At 44.3% G+C, this 21079-nt stretch overlaps 1 protein-coding gene across 5 annotated transcripts in view; it reads right to left on the reverse strand.

Annotated features, from left to right (window-relative positions):
• Nucleotides 1–490: 490 nt before the first annotated feature.
• Ip6k2 (inositol hexakisphosphate kinase 2) overlaps nucleotides 491–21079 on the reverse strand; it is a 28850-nt gene continuing 8261 nt past the window's right edge. For 2 of the 5 annotated variants that reach the window (XM_063248823.1, XM_023560050.2), the window contains exons 2-8: nucleotides 10946–11075; nucleotides 10483–10814; nucleotides 8655–8723; nucleotides 8340–8562; nucleotides 7027–7202; nucleotides 1689–1864; nucleotides 491–1256 (exon numbers count right to left, since the gene is read on the reverse strand). In XM_063248823.1, coding sequence (XP_063104893.1) covers nucleotides 756–1256; nucleotides 1689–1864; nucleotides 7027–7202; nucleotides 8340–8562; nucleotides 8655–8723; nucleotides 10483–10687 — 1350 coding nt within the window. In that variant the 5' untranslated portion in view covers nucleotides 10688–10814; nucleotides 10946–11075 and the 3' untranslated portion in view covers nucleotides 491–755. Of the gene's footprint in view, nucleotides 1257–1688; nucleotides 1865–7026; nucleotides 7203–8339; nucleotides 8563–8654; nucleotides 8724–10482; nucleotides 11076–21079 lie in introns of all 5 variants that reach the window. The other 3 variants (XM_023560051.2, XM_063248824.1, XM_063248825.1) reach the window with 2 other exon arrangements.

A 21079-nucleotide genomic window follows, 5' to 3' on the forward strand; every position in this document is an offset into this window, starting at 1 on the left:
TAGTTTTTACCCAGCGAAGTCTAGGGTTGGGAAGGAGCAGTGACAGGTGATGGGGCCAAGCTCCAACCTGCCTAGAACCTCTCACTGGGCTCTGCTTCACCACTGATCAGGCTGCACCTGGACCACAGCCCGGCACTGGCTCCAGAATCTCTGACATCACAATGTACAGCCAATCAGCTGCTGACAGTGGCAGAGAAGGGATCAAAAGCTGGACCCATGGTTTGAACCACCTGCTGCCCAAAGCAGTGGGGGGGGGGAGAGAGACTCAGCTGGCAGACTGGTGGAACCGTGGCTAAGATATGTGTATAGGGGTTTTTGAGTGACCTCAGGTTACCAAGTTGGGGGACTGAAGATCAAGTTAACATACACAGGTGACTTTTGGCTCTCTAGGGTAGGGGCAACAGCAAGGACATTGCTGGGCTAGAACCCGTAAGGCTTTGATGTTCAAGAGGAGGACTACATGCCTCTGAAAAGAGTAACAGCAGCACTGTTTACGATAAACAAAAATCTGTATTAGAACATTTACACTCAGGGAAGAAAGAGGTATCTGCATCATCAAATTTGGAATGTTGAAGAAATAAAATAAATAGATTCTGAGCACAGATGGGGCTGTCTCAGGCCAGGGCTCACAAAGGCCACTATGCATCAGCTCCAGGCTGCAAGGACCACCACCTGGCCATCCTGATGACCTCCCCGACACAGCACAGCTGTGCCTGGGACACAGTGTCTCTGAGCTCCGAGAGCAGCCTGTGGGCTCACTCCCCGCTCTCCTCACTGATTTCTGTGACAATGTCTATCAGGCTCTGGAGCCCAAAGATATAGCCAGCATCCTGGCCCTCGTGTACCACACTGTCCTCGCCATACAGCCTGCAGGTGGTATGAGCAAAGTCGATCATGCGCACGTCCACGGAACTGGCCCCAAGGGGCTTGTAGGCATAGGCACCGGCAGACTCATCGGCGGACTCCTCTGACAGGTCCTCCAAGTCCTCAGCATCTGAGTCCAGGGCTACCTCCGGCCACTCTTTGCCATCATAGATCACCAGCAGGGAGCTCGAGTAGAAGCGGTAGGACTCCTGTTGTTCCAGCACTGCCTTGAGCTCAGCTAGCTTCTTTAGCACTGGGCTCAGGAGCTCCCGGCGCAGGTACCGCCCATTGTGGAAGAACTGGAACAGTGCCTCCTTAAAGCCCTGCACTGACAGCTTCCGCCCGTGGTACTTGTTCATGAACATGAGCTGCCCAGTGCCTGCCTGGTACACCTGAGGAAGAGACCAGAAGCTCAAGGGTTTCGGCCACAAGGCCTGGACCCTTGGGAAACTGTGGCAGTGTGATGACCCAGATCCGATCCTTTACCTTGTTGACTACAGGGGCCATACACAAGCTGGTGGACGTTGTATCTGAACTGAATTTTGTCAGATTCCTAGCCCTCTACTCAGCATTGGCATCCAAAGATACAGTCCAACTATCTTGCCTTTATCCTTACCCCCGTCTAGATTCTAGACTCAGCCCACCAGGTCAGCCACAGAGGAGTCACCTAGATATGTGTACTTTATTTTTTTCAACCAGAAACAAACACACTCATGTAGGTTAACTGTGGAATCTTTAAAGCAAACAGAACCATGGCACAGTGGGCAGGTGGCAGCCACTGGGTGCCCCAGCCAGCCCTCCTCACGCATGTGCACACTCCTCACCTGCATGCCACACACACGCACGCCAATGACAGCAGACGTGCTCTGCTGACATTTTCGGATCTGGTTGGCTGCTTTCTCCTCTGAAGCATCATCCCCATGCTGGCGTGTGCCCATCTTGAGGTCCAGAACACATGGCACTTCATAGCGGGAAGTCAGGTTCTCTAGTAAGATGAATTCTGAGTGGTTAAGGACAGTACCCTCAAAAGGAAGTGCTACTGTAAGGGACCTGAGTACTCCTGTGTCACAGGGCTTGCACACAGTGACCCAGCCAAGCTTAAGCCCACAGGGAACTCCATTCATTGTGGTGTCACAGGGGCCTGGCCCAAGAGCAGCCAGCATCTAAACTCAATGAGACACCCAGCTTGGAAGACATACTCGCTATTTCCTGAATCTTCCTAAGTAGGGGACCACAGGCTCTGAGCATACTCTCCTCAGTCACACACAGCACAAGTTCATTCAATACATCCTGAAGCCTTAAAACGTGAACTTTGTAAATACCAGTATAAGGGCTGGTGATATAGCTCATCGGCACAGCATGTGCCCGCTAAGGGCAAGGTCCTAAGTTTGATTCCTGGTACCAAAATAAATATATAAACACAATACAATACAATGCAAGTACAAATTTGTGAAAATACCTCCCTTTAAAAACCTCCAATTGCTGGGGCTGGGGATTTAGCTCAGTGGCATAAGCACCTGCCTTGCAAGAAGGCGGTCATGAGTTCGATCCCCGGTACCGATAAAAAATAAAATTAAAAAAAAAAAACCTCCAACGGCAGCTGTGTGCACTGAGAAGACCAAGACATATGATCAGAGACAAGAGGCTCCTCATGAACAGCTGTCCCACCAGTCCCCATGAATGGGAGGACAACCTGGTGAAATACAGCCACTGCTCCTGCCTGTACAGCCTACAAGCTAGGAATGGCCTATACTTTTTTTAAGAGAGAAAAATACATGTAATACTTTATGACCCATGAAAATGATACTCAATTACAGTGACCATAAAATTTTATCAGAACACAGCACACCTGGTCATTTATACTACTGTCAATGACAAAACTGGAGAATTGTTCAGACTGTACAGCCCACAAAACCTAAAATACGGGGCTGGGGATTTAGCTCAGTGGCATAAGCACCGGCCTGGCAAGCATGTGGTTGTGAGTTCGATCCCCGGTACCAATAAAAAAAAAAAAAAAAACACCTAAAATACCTATTTGGCCCTTTATTGAAAAAGTTTACTGAACCTTGCCTTAAGAGCAGTGTTCTAAGTTCACATCTGGTGCAGGAGACGTACAGAGCCATTTCTCAGACCATCTTTATTTTGGTACTGGGGATCGAACTCATGACCTCACACTCACCAGGCAGGCACTTGTGCCACTGAGCTAAATCTCTGGCCCCAGATCATCTTTTTCATATCACAAAGCAAAACATGCCTGCAATCCCAGCACTCAGGAGGCTGAGGCAAAAGGATCACCTTGAGTTAGAAGCCAGACTAAACTACCTGGTGAGACTCTGTCTCAAAAAAAAAAAAAAAAGACAAACCACCATAGACTACTATGTTTCCATCAATCTTGGAGACAATCTTAAAGTCAGTAAAGTAACAACTGTAATACACTCAAACATAAAAAATATTCTAATTCATGCATTCATAACAATAGTTAAAAACTCTAGCACTCTGGGAGGGTGGTTGAGGCAAGAAGATCAGAAATTTGAAAACACCACCCTGGGCAACTTAGTGAAATCCTGTCTCAAAATAAAACAATGAAAAAGAATTTTTTAAAAAGGGCTGGGGAATGTAGCTTAGTATGCAAGATTGGCCTAAACTGAGGTTCATTTCTGTTTTCAAAACAAAACAACAAATCTCACTGACCACCTCTGGAGGAGGGCAGGGAACTTTACTTGTTACTCCAAACATCTACTAAGGGCAAATAAGCATTTAACCCACTAGTATGGTTCAATATGAAGTGCCCTCCAAAGATCCATTCATTGAAGGCTCCATTCCCTGACGCAGCCAGATGGAGCCTAGAGTGGTACATTGACTCTAAGGGTCCTAACCTCAGCAGGGGCTTCATCTGAAGGTGCAGCTGGAAGGTGGGCCCAGGCAGAGGAAGCAGGTCCCTGAGGACGTGCCTTCTATAAGTACATCCTGTCAAGGGCTAACGATTTAGCTCAGTGGTGTAAGCGCCTGCCTGCCAAGCAAAAGATCGTGAGTTCAATTCCCGTACAAAAAAAAAAAGTACAACCTATCCCCAGTCCCCTCCTCCTCCTCTGGCTCTTCCCTCACTCTGCTTCCCAGCAGCCATGAAAGTCACAGCTTTCCATCACAGGCCCTTTCCATCTTGATGCTTCTGTCTTGGAGCCAGCCACCATGGACTGCAACCTCTCCTAAACCACAGCTGTCAGGAATTTTGTCTCAGCAATGGAAAAGTGACAAATACATTGGCCTTTCCCATATAAAATGTACCTCAAAAGCCAGGCATGGTGGCGCACTCATGTAATCCCCACACTTGGGAGGCTGAGGCAAGAAGATTACTGTGAGTTCGAGCTAGTCTAGGCTACAAAGTGAGTTCAAGGCCCATCTGAACTGCACGGTGAAACCCTGCCTGAAAAAAAAAGGGCCAAGGATTTAGCTCAGTGGCACAAGCACTTGCCTGGCAAGTGGAAGGTCATAAATTCAATTCCAGCATCAAAATAAATAAATACCAAGAAAAATAAAATGTACCTCAGGATATGCATACTTGACTTCTATAAAGTAGCTCTTTATAGAATGATTCCAGTGAATGACAAAGTTACAAAACTGCCTAATACCTGGGAATGGCATGGCACAGGCCTGCAGTACCAGCACTCTGGGAAGCTGAAACAGGAGTTACTACACATCTGAGGTCAGCCCAGGCAACCTAAAGAGATTGTCTTAAAAAATAAAATGAGAAAGGGCTGGGGGAGGGGAATAGGTCAATGGTATTTACCTAGCATCTGTGAGGCCCTGGGTTCAATCCCCAGTACCACACAAAAAAGGAGGAAAAATGAAAACCACAGCTGGGTGTGGTGGTATACACCTGTAATCCCGGCACTCTGAGAGCTAAGGTATGAGGATTGCCAAGTTTGAGCCAAAACTGGGCAATTTAGAGAATTGGAGAAGTCTCAAAATAAAAACATTATGTAAAGATAGGGCTGGGGACTCAGCTCAGTGTAAAGGCCCTGAGTTCAGGTGTTGGTAACACATACACACCCACCCTATGTAATAAAATAGATTCAAGGCAATGATGAACCACGCCAAACAACTGGAACACTGTGCTCCCCAATCAGTGGACACATGCAATACTCTCTCCCACGGATTCCTGCTCCTATTCTCCAAAGAAGAGAACCTGGAAACAATTTACTGAAAACAGAGGAGACATGCGTAACATACAGCCACCAGAGGGACAAAATCAAAACAATTCAGGTCAAGGGCAACTCTAGAAGACAGTTTCTTCTGATAAATTTTCTTTTTTTTTTGTCTTTTTCCTTTTTATCAGTACCGGGGATCGAACTCACGACTGCCTGCTTGCAAGGCAGGCACTTATGCCACTGAGCTAAATCTCCAGCCCCATGATAAATTTTCAAGAAGAAGCTGGGCATCGTGTGTCATACTTGCAGTTCCAGCACTTTCTGGAAGCTGAGGCAGGAGGATCACTGTTTCAAGCCAGCTGGGCTACAGAGTGAGTTCAAGGCCAGCCTGAACTGCCTATTGAGACTCTGCCTAAAAAATCGAACAAGCCAAAACAAAAAATGAAAAGTTTTCAAGAAGAAAAAATGGGAAGTGCTAAGGACCTGAAACACTTGAATTCAATGCAATTTGTAAACCTTTTATTTCCTTGGTTTCTTTTTTTCTGTCTGTCCAGATGGTGTTATTGTGTAAGCCCAGCGCTCCCCTCCTGTACCTTACAAGGTATCACCTTGGGCGCCTGGAGCAGGTATGAATGAACGGTTACACTGGGCAGCAGGACAACCCCACCTGTGTTGCTCCTTCCCAGCAGCCTGACGTATTCAGCTTCCCTGTCGCTCCAAGAGGAACATCCTGTGGTCTGACCCCAGTCCTCCCTCACAAAGGACCTGCAGCCAACCTGCCTTCCCCCAGCAAGGGCTGGGACATCAGGAAGGTGCCAGAAGGCAGCAAGGAGATGGGAAGCAAACCCCAGAAAAGATTTTTTTTTTGTCCTTCTTTGTTTTTTGTAGCTAAGACAGCTATGTAGCATTTAGGCCGGCCTTGAATTTACTATGTAGCACAGTCTGGCCTCAACCTCAAGATGATCCTCAGGCCTCAGTATCCTGAGTGCCAAGATTATAGAAGTACATCATCACGTCTAATACACCATGTAAACCTCTTAAGGATCCAGACTCAAATCAAATACAAAAACTAAGACAAATAAGATGTAGATATAAATTAGGTGGAAGTTTTTCATTTGTCTTGTGGTTGTCACATATGCTGCCCCTAACCCACGCTTACCAGGGATTGCACCCAGGCTTTGCCCTGAACTATATCCCCATCCCTTTTTGTTTTCTGAGATAGGGTCTCACTATGTCACTAAATTGTTAAGACGAGGCTCAGACTTGTAATCCTCTTGCTTCAGTCTACCAGAGTACTAGGATTATAGGAATGTTATCACCACACCTGACAAATGTTGTATTACTATAAGAAATTACTATCCTTTCTTTTTTTTTTCTTTTGACAAGGTCTCAATATGTAGTTCACACTGGCCTTGAACCCATAGTGGTCTTTGTGCCTTAGCCTCCCAAATGCTGGGATTATAGGCAGGTGCCACCATGCCCCACTTGTCCAATGTTTAAGTAAAAATGGTTACAAATGTTCTAAACTATGCTTTTCTGATAATATACATATGGGCCAGGCATGGTGGTGCCTGCCATAATCCCAGCACTTGGGAAGCTGAAGAAGGAAGATCACCAGATCAAGGCCAGCATGAACTCTGGGTCAAAAAAAAAGTAAAGAAAAGAAATAAGGATGAACTGATGTATCAGATTTCCTTCAAAAACTCTAGTAGGAAAAAAAATTGTTTAAAGTGTTTAAAAAGTGCTTAATGGATAAGAAGGGGAAACAAGTAACTGTGTGGCACTTGGGGAGACCAGCCCCCCATCACCCCTAGGCTACCACTCATCACTCCCAAAGACCCCTTGCCCCATCCCCACCACCTGCACACCTAGATGAGCCTCCAGCTGTAAAAGATGAGCTATTTCCCCAGTTATCACACGGCATATCCTGCAAAGCCCCAGGATTAACCCAACTCTTTCAGAACTTGCTGCCTGTCTTGCCCCTCCCCCAGAGCAGAGGGCTAAGAAAGGATACTGTACTGGTTCCGATGCTTGGCATTGTCCTTCATTCTCTGTAACTGCTGCTGGTGACATTTCATGCTCCAAGGGTTATAGTGTTTAAGCTGGGAACTTATATTTCCCTTTTTTTCTACACTGTAGTACAAGATTTCAGATTTCTTTAGCCACTCAAATTCTTCTTCTAATTTATGGCTTTAAAGAGATAAAAAGTCAATAAATCACAATGTCATAACAAAACTCAATATCAAAGAGGCATGAGGAACTTTCTGGAGTGGTAACAAGATGGGCCATTTTGATTTTGATATGGGCCAGGCATGGGGGTGCATGCCTGTAATCTCAACACGGAAAGCTGAGGTAGGAGGATCACCAGATCAAGGCCAGTACAAACTACAGTGCACCTTTTGTGATTACAGGCTACAATGTACATCCCTGCCCAAATTCATTAAACACTTCAAAGGGGTGTATTTTATTATATGCATTCCTCAAGAAAAGTCAACTGAAAAAAGTGTACGGAGAACCTCAAACACAAGAGCAGCCTCTGCAACCTAACTCCAAGTGGGCAGTTTTTAGTGACCTCTTCCAGGTAATACTAACCTTGGTTTCTAGCACAGAGGCTCCCTTGACTCTAAATGCTGTGACTGGGAAAATCAGAATTCATTTCACAGGAAAAAGTCATATGATAGACATACTTATTTAGCAGTACTGAGGGCCAAACCCAGGGCCTTCACCCTAAACTACATTCCCAGCCAGTTTTTAGTTTGAGACAAGGTCTAGATAAACTGGTAAACTGCCCAGGGTAGGTTTGCAATCCTCCTGTTTAAACCTCCCAGAGCGCTGGGACTATAGGTGTGTCCATCACACCCAACTAATTTTTATTTTTATCTTCACAAACTTTGCTAAGGCATGGAACTTGGAAGGTCCTCCCCCACAGGTCAAATTTCACAAAAGTCTTCCACAATTGATGAGCAACCTAAAATAAAGGGATGGTTCTCATCACATCTGTAGGACATGGGACATGAAGGATATGGCCAAGAGCAACTGTGAAAGGAGTAAGTGAAAGAACTTCTTTTAGGTGTTTTTTGTTTTTTTTTTTTTTTTGAGATAGGGTCTTGCTATGTGGTTCAGCTTCCCAACTGATGAGATCCCCCATGCCCAACCTAAGGCGGCACACTTAACTCCAGTTGATTAGAGAAGCTGGGCAGGCCGTATGGGACTGGTCACTGAGTGAGCACCTTTAAGTTTGCCAACAGCTCAGGGACCCTGGCTGTAACCAAGATCCCCAACACTTCTGCTCCCATAGAGCCAAACCCCTTCATTTTCTACACCTACCTCTTCATCTTCTCCTCTTTTCGGTGCTGGCGTACCCAGTCCTTGGGGTTTTTTTCCGTTTCTAGGACGTGATGTTTTTTATTTGTCCACCTTAGAAGCTTACTTTTTGGTTCACAGTCTGAATTGTCTACAATGTCCACAGTTCCATGGTCCCCTTTCAATGGATATGCTACTAAACACAAGTTTCTGTCTCCATCTTCTTCAAACCGCACAGATACCACTCCTGGAAAGGGGGTGAGGAGCACAAACAACTTTTAATTCTTCAGGAAAATGCGTTCTAAATAACATGATTGTAACATTTGTTTGTTTTCTTACCCTGTTCCTTAGTCTCTATGTTGCCACAGGCCCCAAACTCATCTGCAAACCTAACAAATATCAAAACAGCTAGAAAAAAATGACACCATACAAGACAAGCAATTAGGGAGCAAACACAGCCAAAAGTCTTCCTCTCTAATTAACAAGGCAAAAGCCAAAGAATTACAAGACACATTTTTCCATCATTGAAAATGTTTATTAATTTTTATGTAATTCTTTTAATCCTAAAAGAAATGCAAAAACATTGCTCTTTGCGTCCTGTCGGAATTCTGAATGTCTCAAAGAGAAACTCTGGCGGCCTGAAGGCTGACTCTAAAGCACAGCCTGATTAAGCCTGGGTAAGCAAAGCAAAATAAAGGGGCAAACAAAACAAACCACATAGCACAACAGACTCCTAGCAAAGGCTTCCTGTAGCGCACCCACCACGCTTTTATTGGTCTTTGCAGATCTGAGTCACAAAAGAACAAAATGAACACAGGCAGATAAGGCTGGGCAGGGAGCACTGACACAGGCTGGCCTTGAAAGCAGCTCTGCCCCTTGAGTCTCTAAGATCTGCCAGATCTGCCATGTGTGATTATACAGTCTTTGTCGGTGGGAACATTTCAGCAGGTGACGTTGAGCGCCTTACAAGCGACTGGGCTGAACACCTTGCCTGTCAGGCCTCTCTGCCCCAGGATCACTCAATCTCCTCAGTCCTTCTGCCCGCCTGCTCGCTGGCTGACTGGCTGGCTGGCTGCAGGGAAATGCATGCTCAGAGAGACGACACTTCTGAAGCGGCCCCAGCTCTGGGTGCAGAGAAGCCGGGGTGGGGAACTGAGGGGACCACACTTCCCTGTGGTCACTGGGGAAAGGACCAAGGCAAAAAAGGGGCAGGGGTGGCCAGCTAACAAGAGAACTTTGGCTTTGTCCTGGAAAAAAACAACAGAGAAGGACCAAGTGAGGGCTCCCAACTCCTCCACCCCCACCACAACACACATGCGTTTCAGTGTACAGATCAGCTCTTAGTACAATGTCTTTTTTTTTTTTGTCTTTTTCATTTTTACCGGTACCGGGGATCAAACTCACGACTGCCTGCTTGCAAGGCAGGCACTTATGCCGCTGAGCTAAATCTCCAGCCCCAGTACAATGTCTTTTAAAAATGCTTCAACAGTCCCAGAAGAATCCAAGAATCCAAGAATCTAGAGTCTTTGACACATATTTACAATCAATTTTTTAATGGGGTCTCCACTCATTTACAAGACACCCTCTTCCCATGAAAGATCACACCATGCTGGTGGCTACTGATGTCATCTCAAAAATGCGTTATAAAAAGAAAGGAAAAGTCACCATATGTGAAAGGGTTGACTTCACAAAGCAATTCTGGGGATATTCCGTAATGGCTCAGGGCTAATCAGCACAGTACTCCCACTCTGCATTCCATCTGACTCAGTCCTGCCCCCAGTCTACCTAAAAACCAGCTGCTGGCTTCCTGGAGGATAAAAAGCAGGCTGCCAGAATTCTGGGTAAAATCCTCCCCAATATTCCCACTGTCTCCGGCCCATGGGGGACTATGGGTTGCTGTGATCAAGAGACACTTGAACATAAAACACATCTATGCTTCCACCAAAAATAAAACTCAAAACAAATTCACAAAACAAAACAGCATTGAGCAATCTTACCAGGACTTGAAAACTGAGAGTGTAAAGTGCTGGGCTTGAGGGCCAAGAAGAGGGGGAAAAACAGTGCACAGGAGGGGTGAGGGTTCCCAGGATGGCTGCCAGGGCCTTCCACTGCCATGACCCCTCACAGCTCACCAGACTGGAGATCCCTCTAGGAGCTAGGGGCTCACCTTTGTACTGAGGAGTGAATTTTCGCATCTCAGCTGGCAGAGTCTCGTAGAACTGATGCTCTCTTGGGACCAGGGGCTTGCAAAGGGTTGTCTCGTTGAAACAGAGAACACACGAATGCCCCCCAACCTGGTGGACAAAGGGCTCCAGCAGGATGCCCTTGGCGTGGGGCTCCATGTCCATAGCTACCCTAAAGGCTGGGCTCATTCTCTGGACAAGGGAGGCAGGGAAAAGGGGGAGGCAGCGGGGTCCAGTGGCCAGCGCGTCCTCCGTCTGTTTCTCTGTCAATGTGTCCGTGTTGTCTCCACTCCTCAGCTTGTGAGGCCAGGTCACTCTACCAGAAGCAAATATAATGACGACATGTGGGTTGGAAGAAGCCTGGGAACCAAATGCCCAGTCGTCTAGCCACTGGCCCTTCCCCGCGAAGAAAGACAGCAGCCACAGCTCAGGTAGAGCTCCACCTACACTGCCCACACAGCCCTGCCTCTTCCTGTTGACAGACAGACTTCAAGAGGATGGGCCCAGGAAGCAGGGAACAGACAGGCAGAAACAAGGCTCCAGAGGATCCTAAACAGCCTGGGCTCCCATCACAGCACTGCAAAACACAAACCCACAAAGGGGTAAAATGACGATTTCAAACATAATACTCAGATTAAATCTTACCAATTAGTCAAAGCCTGTAGGTGAATGGTGTCAAAGTCTTCATTAATTATAGTTCTATAAAGCACATTTACATACAGGCAAAACCACTGTATGCATCATCTAGAAAGATTTACGCACCCAAGGCGTCTGCACACACCACCCCTGCCCAAGGCCACAGACAAGCCCCATTAACCTTATTAGCAAGCTTAGGTTCAGCTTTAATGATTAACATTTGTATCTAAAAACACCTGATCAAGGCTGGCTAGCTCCATTTAAAAAGATATGCAGTGTTCTAGGTCACAGATTATTTTTATCACCAAACCAAAGTTACACTTTGGGGGCAATCAGGGTTTTTATTCAGCACCAATGAGGGCTCTAGATTTCATTATGCAGCCACAGCCACACAACTGGATGTCAGAAAAGCATACCTCTGTGTATGCCTTATCAGTTGTTTCAGGGAATGTCAAACTAGTCGTGTTTTCCGTCTATAATTCACAGACAGTCTCTACTACTGCACTGCCTGTAGGGACTGAACTACAGAATCTTGGCAGTACAGGCAGGATCTTACCGGGAGCTCCCATAACTCTAAGCACCTACTGTACCATGGTCATTACAAGAACTTCTTGGTCCTATGATAACTTTCTGTGAAGCAGACACTACTACCCCTGTTGTTAGCAGTGAAGTTGACTAGAGGAGGTTAGGAAAGACAGCCAGGAGGCCACAGCTCCCAATGACCTTTCAACTGCAGGCTATTAGATGTTCCCTTCCAGTGCCAGTAGGGCCCACGGTACTTCTGCCATGGTACAGCATTCCCTGCATGCACAGAGAACATTCAGCTTGTCTTAAGGCATGTGCTTTCACCACAGCTGTTTATTTTCTACAGCAGCCTTTTAAAAATGAGTTTAAGATGGTGTTAATCTCTTTCAGAGAAAAACTGTGCAATCCAATTGGACTTAGGGCAATAAGAGTTCTTGTATGCAAAGAACAGAGATCAAAGATCCTGATTTCTAACCTGACACTACCTTGTCACCAGAGAAGTCCTCAGGAAGACATGTACTGAGTCCCAAGCCACACAGGCAATGGGACCAGGAAGATGAACAAATTTAGAAATACCAGACTCTCTCCAGAAGATGGAGCTCTGAGATGCTTGACCACAGAGGCCCTTTCTGTATTTCTCCAGAGAGGTTCACCCTATTCTACAGAAGCCCGCCCCCTCCGCTGCCCCCTCTCTCTGCCCCCTGGAGACCCAAGCCCAAGGCCTAGTGCGCATCAGGCCTGTGCTCTACCACTGACATTTCCGCCCATGAAAAGTCCTCCTAATAAACGATATCAAAGAAGAACTATTGACTCACCATCAGTCAGTCTGTAACACAACCTGGAGCAGATTCTGTAACTATTACACTGTGAAGCCAGATGTGATGGCACATGTCCATAATCCAACACTTGGGAGGATAAAGCAGGATTGCCTGGACTTTAAGGCCAGTCTTGGCTACATAGTGAGTTCAAGACTGGCCTGAACTACATAGCAAGACCTTATTCTCAGCAAACAAGCAAAACAAACAAAAAACATAAAAGTAACAAAATGCTTCTCATGGTTTTAGAACAATCTAAATTTCCTAAAGGCTTAAAACTAGGGTCAGAGATATAGCTCAGCCTCAAGGCACCTACCTGGCAAGCATGAAGTCATGAGTATGACAGCCAGTACCAAAAACAAACAAGTAAAATCTGCTTTTGTTATCAAAGCAATACTAACAATTTAAGTGTCTACTCAAGATCCCTTTACATGTATTCAACCAGGCAGAAAAGTCTCTTTCCAAGCATCTCAATCATCCATTACCATTGCCAATGAAAAATTAAAGTCAGACATGGTAGCATATGCCTATAATCCCAGTACTCAGGAGATGGAAGGGGGACAATGGAGTGAGTCTGAGGCCAGCATGGGCTACACAGTGAGTTTAGAGCCAGCATGAACTATAAGACAAGACCCTATTTCAAAATCAGAAAAGAAAAATTAGGAAGCAGTCCTTCATGGAATCTCTCTGTACAGTGTAGGGCAGGGATGTAGATGGAGGCCAAAGGGCCCAGGCCAGCAAGGGTCGCCACTTCCTCCTCCTAGGGCCCAGTATGTTCATTATTGCTAGACAGGATGTGCATTTGCCACCTTCCCCACCGCGCCCAGCTCACTGGCTCACAAGCCTGCTCCTAAGAGAATCCTCATCATCTTGAGCAAAAGGTAGGAGTCTGCATTTTGTAACCAAATCACTGAGTGCTAACCACTGTTTTGGTTTTTAATAAAATAGGACAAAAAAATTATAAACACATTCTATGTAATAAAGTTAATTCTTGGCTTGCAATTTTTTTGTTTCAATTATGCATAGCCTTTTAATAAAAATTTAAATTTGGGGCTGGAGTTTTAGCTCAGTGGTATAAGCGCCTGCCTGGCAAGCGCAAGGTCATGAGTTTGATCCCCAGTACAAAAAAAAAATTAAATTAAATTTGCCTTCGCTGTATATATTTACATTTGAAGGAGCAAAGAAATAGAGCTTCTGTTCTAAGGTCCCTCACTAACCTTATCCCTGCAAGAAAATGAAGTATCAGCTTCCCAAAGCACTGCGAAAAGATGGTCAGCTTCCTCCTGAGGAAGCTCAGACAGGCCAAAAAATGAAAACCCCAAAGCTGTGGAATCACATTTATATCCATATTCATACTCATATTCTCACTCTCCCTCCCTGTCCCTCTCATTCTCTAGTGGAAACTGAACCTAAGACCACAAACTCTATGAAAGCACCAAACTCCAACCCATTTTAAAATTTTTATTTTAAGACAGGATCTTGCTAAATTTTCCTGGCTGACCTTGAGCTCTCAATCCTTCTGCCTCAGTCTCCCCAGGGGCTGGGACTATAGGTATGATTCACCATACCCAGTTAGGGATCTAACTGGTTTAATGGTTTTTCAATGCCTGAAGACTAACTTCCAGTTATTATACAGACTATGCAGCCAGGGAGAGTGGAAATAATTGCTAAAATTGTCTTTGGATTTAGCATCTATTTTGGTTTCCCACACTGCCTCACAGTTGCCCATGAAATTATAAACAGATAAGGACACAGGACATGATTTGTCCCCAAGATCTACCAAAAATTGGTTTAAAGATCTGCTAGAAACAATTCCGCAATATTCTTAACTTTTTAACCATTGCAAATAAAATAGGTATGATTCATGAAAGCCTCTGGGACCTTAGCTCACTCATCCAGAATTTAATGAGGCTACAAATGGGATCCACAGAGGCCACTTTGCCTCAAGAAAAGCCCCAGGGTCAAACAGTCATGAGATGCATGCATGAGGTTGAGGTTTCATAGCAAAACAACCTTCTACTGTAACTTCCTCCCCAAGGACCACTCAGCATCTGATCCCCACATAACACTTAGCACCATAAAACTACACCATCAGCAGTGGTCAGCTGCTGAAGCTGTCACCCACTGCAAGTAGGAATGTGTAAGGGCATGGTTACCTGGACCACAGTGGTGGCCTTGGCTACTTAGGTGGCTAAAGTTGGCAGACTAAAAACAGTAAATAAGTTAAAAAAGGATCAAAAAAAAAAAAAAAAAAAAAAGGATAAGGAGCTGGGAATTAGCTCAGCGGCATAAGCACCTGCCCTGCAAGCAGGCGGTCGAGAGTTCGATCCCCGGTACCGATAAAAAGTTTAAAAAAAAAAAAAAAGATAAAGTTTTCTCTGTGGACTGCTTGAACATTGTGAGTCTAACCTGGACTGCAAGACCCTAGCTAAAACATCCACACAATGAGAGCTGGGAATGTGGTTCAGCGGTAGAGCATTTGCTTATCATATGCAAAGCTCTGGGTTCAACCCCATCACCACAAGTATCAGTGGTAGCACTATCCACCATAGCCAAAAGGTATAAGATGGTTAATGAATAAACTGTGGTATATCTGTTCAAAAGAATATTATGTGGTAATAAAAAAATAACAAAAGCATTACAGTGAAAAAACTGCATCATTAGATTCCATGCTATGCTTCCATTTATATATAATTCTAGAAAACTGGCAAAACTATACAATGGCAGAAAGCAGGTAAGTGACTGCTAAAAGGACCAAAGCAGGGGAACAGGACTGACTACCAAGAGGTCAAAAAGAACTTTTAGGGGAGATTAAAATATTCTATGTCATGACTGGGGCAGTGATTATATGGCTATAAATATGCCAAACCGCACATGAAATGACAGAATTAAATAAATCTGTCTATTATATCTCAATAAAGGAATTAATTTTTCTAATAGATATTTGAATTCACAATTTTGCTTTTTGGGGTTTTTGTTTTTGTTTTTGGCAGACAGGCTCATTATATAGTCCACACTGGGCTTCTTATGTAGCCTCAGATTTACAGTGATGCTCTTGCCTCAGCTTCCTGAGTGCTGGGATTACAGGCACACACCTCCATGCCTGGCTTTTTTTGAGAAAGGCTCTCGCTGTATATAATTCAGGCTCGGCTTAACTCACTATGTAGCTCAGGCTGGCCTTGAACTACAACAATCCTCCTGCCTCAGCCTCCAGAGCACTGGATTAGAGGCGAACTACAACAATCCTCCTGCCTCAGCCTCCAGAGCACTGGATTAGAGGTAAACAACAACAATCCTCCTGCCTCAGCCTCCAGAGCACTGGATTAGAGGTGAGCACCACCACACTCAGCAAGAATTAACAAAAATTTTTAAAGTACATATTATTTTGATAACCAAAGATTCAAAATGTTAAAAAGACAACATTCACTGCTGCTAAGTAGCTTCTACACTCAATGCACTATTTTCTTTCCCATGCATTGTACCTGGGCTCCTCTGCCTCTCTTTAACGTCTGGCACAGGAGCATCTTTGTCACTCCTCGCAAGATTGTCCTGCGCAGCTGTCTTCTCATTACTGAGGTGCAGATACCCACTGACTGAGGACTTCAAAGACAGACATGTTTTCCCTCATAAATCCACGACACTCAAGTGTTTTCTGATAACAACATATCCTTAGACCATCTGCTTCTTTTGAAAGTGATTTTTGTGAAGGAATTTTTTGGGGGTAGTACTAAAAATCTAACTCAGGACCTGCCAGGCAGACGCTTGTGCCACTAAGCTATATCCCCAGCCCTGAAAGTGAGTTATATCATGGTCTCAACACTAGCAGATTTCCACAAGTTGCATGGTTATCTTCTATTCAACTATTGTAAAGGCAAAGCCAAAGCCAAAGCCAAAGCATCCTCCCCTCACAACAAACAGAACCAAAATTCAAAGGTCCAAACAGCTTTTTCTTCAGAGACCCATAAGGAAAGAAACAACATGAAATCTGTCCCAGTTATAGGGGCTCTTTTTGTTATTTCTCAGATACGCCTGACAAATGCCTTCTCAGAGCCTTGGTACCTGCTATTCCTTTTGCTTCCCATCTTCCCAGATATCCATCCTCTCCCCTTGGCTCACCTTCTTGACTTTCTGCAACTTCATGCAAACATCATCTCTTTTGTTTTCTGTCTTCACTATCACATCTAAATATCATCTCACATACACACGTTTTTGTTTTTGTTTTTTGAGACAGTCTTGCTATATATAGTTCAGGCTGGCCTTGAACTCACTATGTAGCACATACTGACCTTAAGCGTGTGGCAATCCTCCTGCCTCAGCCTACTTAGTGTTTGGATTACAAGTGCACACCACTACACTGGCTCCTTTTAAATTTTTCAGACAGGTTTCTGCCTATGTTGCCTAGACTGGCCTTGAACTCCTGGGCTCAAGTGATCCTCCTGCCTTAACTTCCCAAGTAGCAGAGACCATCCCAAACATCAGCTCTTTCCTGAGAGCCTCTTTAGCCACTCTACCTAAAAGCATCATTTTCCCAGCCACCTCCTTGATGCACTCCTATAGTTTTATCTTCTTGTTGTCTCTCCCCACCCCACCTCCACTTGCAAACAAATCCTGTGAAGATATTTTGATATCTTGTGCTCAGCGCTGATTCCCAGAACCCAGGAGCGCGCCAGCAGAGCAGATGCCCCTCAGAACATTGTGCAATCAAATGCTACTGCATCCTAAGCACTCGCCACAGCACACCACACCAGCTGTACAGTGAGCACTGCTACAGTGAGCACTGCTACAATGAAGCACACAGCACATTTTGAAAACTGCATTTCAAGCACTGATGAGTGTTCCTTTTGCATTAGTACTACCTTCTCAAGACTCAATTCATTTGATTGGCTTTAAAAAAAAAAAATAACCACCACCACCACCCCCCACTGCTAAATTTGACTGGCTTTAAAAAAAAAAAAAAAAAGACTGAATTCATTTAGGAGTACAAACGAAGGACCTGAACACTCATCTGAAATCTGGTATGGAAACAGTCCATGTAAATAAAACCCAGCTTCTTAATATGAAGACAACCAACCTTTTAAAGGTTCTCTTGTGGAAAATCAAGTGAAGGTAAGACAGGACAATGAGGGAAAGGAGACACTCAACACAGGACAAATCACCACTATACACAGAACCAATCAGAAAAGTGCTGATTTGGGGCTGGGGATTTAGCTCAGCAGCATAAGCGCTTGCCTTGCAAGCAGGCAGTCGTGAGTTCGATCCCTGGTACCGATAAAAACTAAAAAGACCAAAAAAAAAAAAAAAAAAGAAAGAAAAGTGCTGATTTGGACCAATTAAAACTTGCTATTTTCTCCCTCATTTAAATCTGATGCTATTCACAGGAACATGAAAAAATGCTTTTCAATCCTTTATTTGCACATGGACACAACCAATCCAAAGAGACTATTTTTGATCCTTCATTTACATGTAATAGGAAGCCAAAGGAGTTTCTGATAGGACAGTTTACATATGACTTTACACACAGTATTTAACAGAACAATGATCTCAATGACTTATTTGCACAAAAGAGGTAAACTAGGAATTATGGATATAAAAGACTTCTAATTCTCTACCGGTTGTGAGTCTTTTCATTAGCCCACTCTCACTCTGTAGAATATACTTTTCTACCTTCAATAAATATACACTTTCACTGCTTTAAGTTTTTTAGGACAAGGTCTTGCTCTTTAGTCCAGGTTGCCCTTGAACTCACTATGTAACCAACACAGGCTTCAAACTCACAGCAATTCTCCTGCCTCAGCCTTCTAAGTGCTAAGACTACATGCACCACCATGCCCAACTCTTTCACTGCCTTTTCTGTGTCTGGTCCTGACCAATTCTTTGTTCAAGCACACGATGAACCTGGAAAGAAGCCCCATGGGACTCATCATCCAGTAACAAGATGATCACTTGCTAAAGAATATAATTAAAATGTGGCTATGAGAAGATTAAAATTCTATCACAGATTAAAACAAACACATTAGCTGAGCATGGTGATGCAAGCTTATAATCCCAGCTATTAAAAAGCCTGAAACAGGAAGATCCCAAATTCAACACTGGCCCAGGTAATATAGTGAGATCCTGACTCGAAAAATAAAGTAGCTGGGGAAGAGTGTTAGAGCATTTCTGCCTAGCACGCATAAGACCCTGGGTTCAATCTTTAGTACCACCGAAATAACAACAAAAACATTAACTAGCATTTAGAAACCCTGTGTTGATACAGAATTCACAAGGTTTTCAAGCTACTGAATTGTCACTGAAAAACTGGGCATAGTGGTACAGGCCTGTAATCCCAGCACTTGGGAGACTGAGGCAGGAACACAAAGATCCTGGCCAGCCTGCACTATGCTGTGAGATCTTATCTCAAAAAAAAATTTTAAAAAAGTCTCTGAAAGAGAATTACAGATGAGCTGGTCATCTGTATGCAGGGCAGTAGTGGTAAAGCCATATGGCATGCATGCTGTAGTGGGCATACAGAACCCTCTTGGTCCACACGTGAGCCAAGTCACCCCAGCAACTGAGCAGATAACAGTTGGTTTTTTCCAAAGTAGAACCTCAGTAATCAGGTTTAATTGCAGTGCTGGCACTCATGATAAACAAGAGGGTTTTGGGCTGCAGTTTGGCACTCAGTCTCTACAGGGCTCACTATCACTGATACAGAAACTCTCCAGCAGGGCTCTCCCAGACCAACTTCAAACAAGGTGGCTCAGCACAAAGATGCTACATGGTTTTAGCAAAATAAGGCCGGGAAGGAAACAAGCCATCAGAGCCTGCCATGGAGAGGGTGCCTTGCCAAAGCACCATGCCAACCACCTGGGTATCCAGCACCAAACTATACCAACTCAGGGAAACAAAACCCAGGTCCATTGCTCCACAGAAATCCAAGCGCAGCAGGGTGGGGCACCATATGCCTGTAATTCCAGTATTTGAGGCAGAAGGATCATCTGGAATTCAAGGCCAGCCCCCAGATTGAGATTCTGTCAAATAAATAAAGTATGGTCTACTGGATAAAATATGTAACTTTGTTATTTCTTTTTTCAATTTAAATAAACTTTCCCTGCATAGTGTGCAGAGCTGTAATTCCAGCATTTGGGAGGCTGAAGCAGGAAGACTGCCGTGAGTTCTAGACCAGCATGGGCTACAAAGTGTGTTCAAGGCCAACCTAAACTGCACAGCAAAACCTGTCTTAAAAAGACAAAAATAATGATAAGCTTTCTCTCCTGTAACTGTTTTCATAATTCAAAAAATCTGTTTTAAGCATGGCACTTATAGTTGTTGTATATTTATACATACATCATCTATTAATTTCAGGCACCAGAAAACTAGTCCTGCACTAAGAGGTGAAACCATTATTCCCAGCCAGCTGCAGAGCACACTGCTTGTAAATCCCAGGACAATGAGCTGAGGAAGGAAAATAACAAGTTCAAGTCCAACCTGGGCAGTTTACAACCTTAGCAAGATCCTATCTCATTGAGAAGGCCCTGAGCTCAAATACAGTACAGGAAAGAAAAAAAATTACTCTTTTCTTAATGTTCCAGTTTTGTTTTGTACTGTGTTATGTTATTTTGAGAATTAAGTCTCCTACATAGTTTAGACTAGTCTGAACTCACTTTGAATCGCACGATGGCCCTGAATTTGCCGCCTCAGTCTCCTAAGTGTTGGGGTTACAGGTGTGCACCACCTCACCTGGCTTGAACTTCTCAAAATATTCTCGTACTGTAAGCATAGTACTTTTACAATTGGGAAAGAAAAATAATTAGGACGGGGAGGAATCCATACAACCAAAATAGAGCCAGGGATTGTGCAGTACATCTGTTATCCAAATGCTCTGAGAGACTGAGACAGGATGGCAAATTTGAAGGCAGCCTGGGCAACTCATGACACTCAGTGAGATCATGCTTCAAAATAAAAAATTAAAGATCTGGGAAGTAGCTCAGTATGAAAGCCCTGGAGTCAATCCCTACCTCACTAAGTAAGTGAATAAATAAAGACTACAGGTAAAGATGGACAACTGTGCAACTCCTGATTTTGAATATTCCACAAATACACACTGCTGCCACCCCAGCCTGTGTGCTAAGAGCTTCATTGTATGATGGAGGCAGATGAGGACAGGCAGAGCAGAGGAGGAAGAGACCAATTCCTTAACAATAACAGATATGAAAGTGCCAAAAATCAGACCGTTTACCTAGCCCTCCTTGCAACTGAGGCACTTTATCACCCAGACCTCACCATAGAAAAACAAGTAGCTGAGGTAGAATAATCACTGCTAAGAATGCTGAATCACAGTTTTAAAGAAGCTGCAGTTCCGCTGGCTATGATGATCATCCCACATTGCCATCAACAACAAACCCAAAGCAGCACCAGATAGACAATGAACAAAAGCCCTGTATCAACCTGACTCCTAGGTGCCAAAACTAGGTGCTCATTTTTGCTCAACAGCATGTGATTCCAGTTTAACAAAAACTACAAGTTATAACAGGGATTATTTCATGACAGCCATACAGCTCCTTCCCCAAAGACAACATATGAACAAAAGAGCAAAATGATCCAAATCGCTGGATAAACTTTTCTC

This window comes from Cavia porcellus, unplaced genomic scaffold (assembly GCF_034190915.1).
Source record: "Cavia porcellus strain 051 isolate PalLab524CR breed Dunkin Hartley unplaced genomic scaffold, mCavPor4.1 scaffold_5, whole genome shotgun sequence".
In the NCBI taxonomy this organism is placed as follows: domain Eukaryota; kingdom Metazoa; phylum Chordata; class Mammalia; order Rodentia; family Caviidae; genus Cavia; species Cavia porcellus.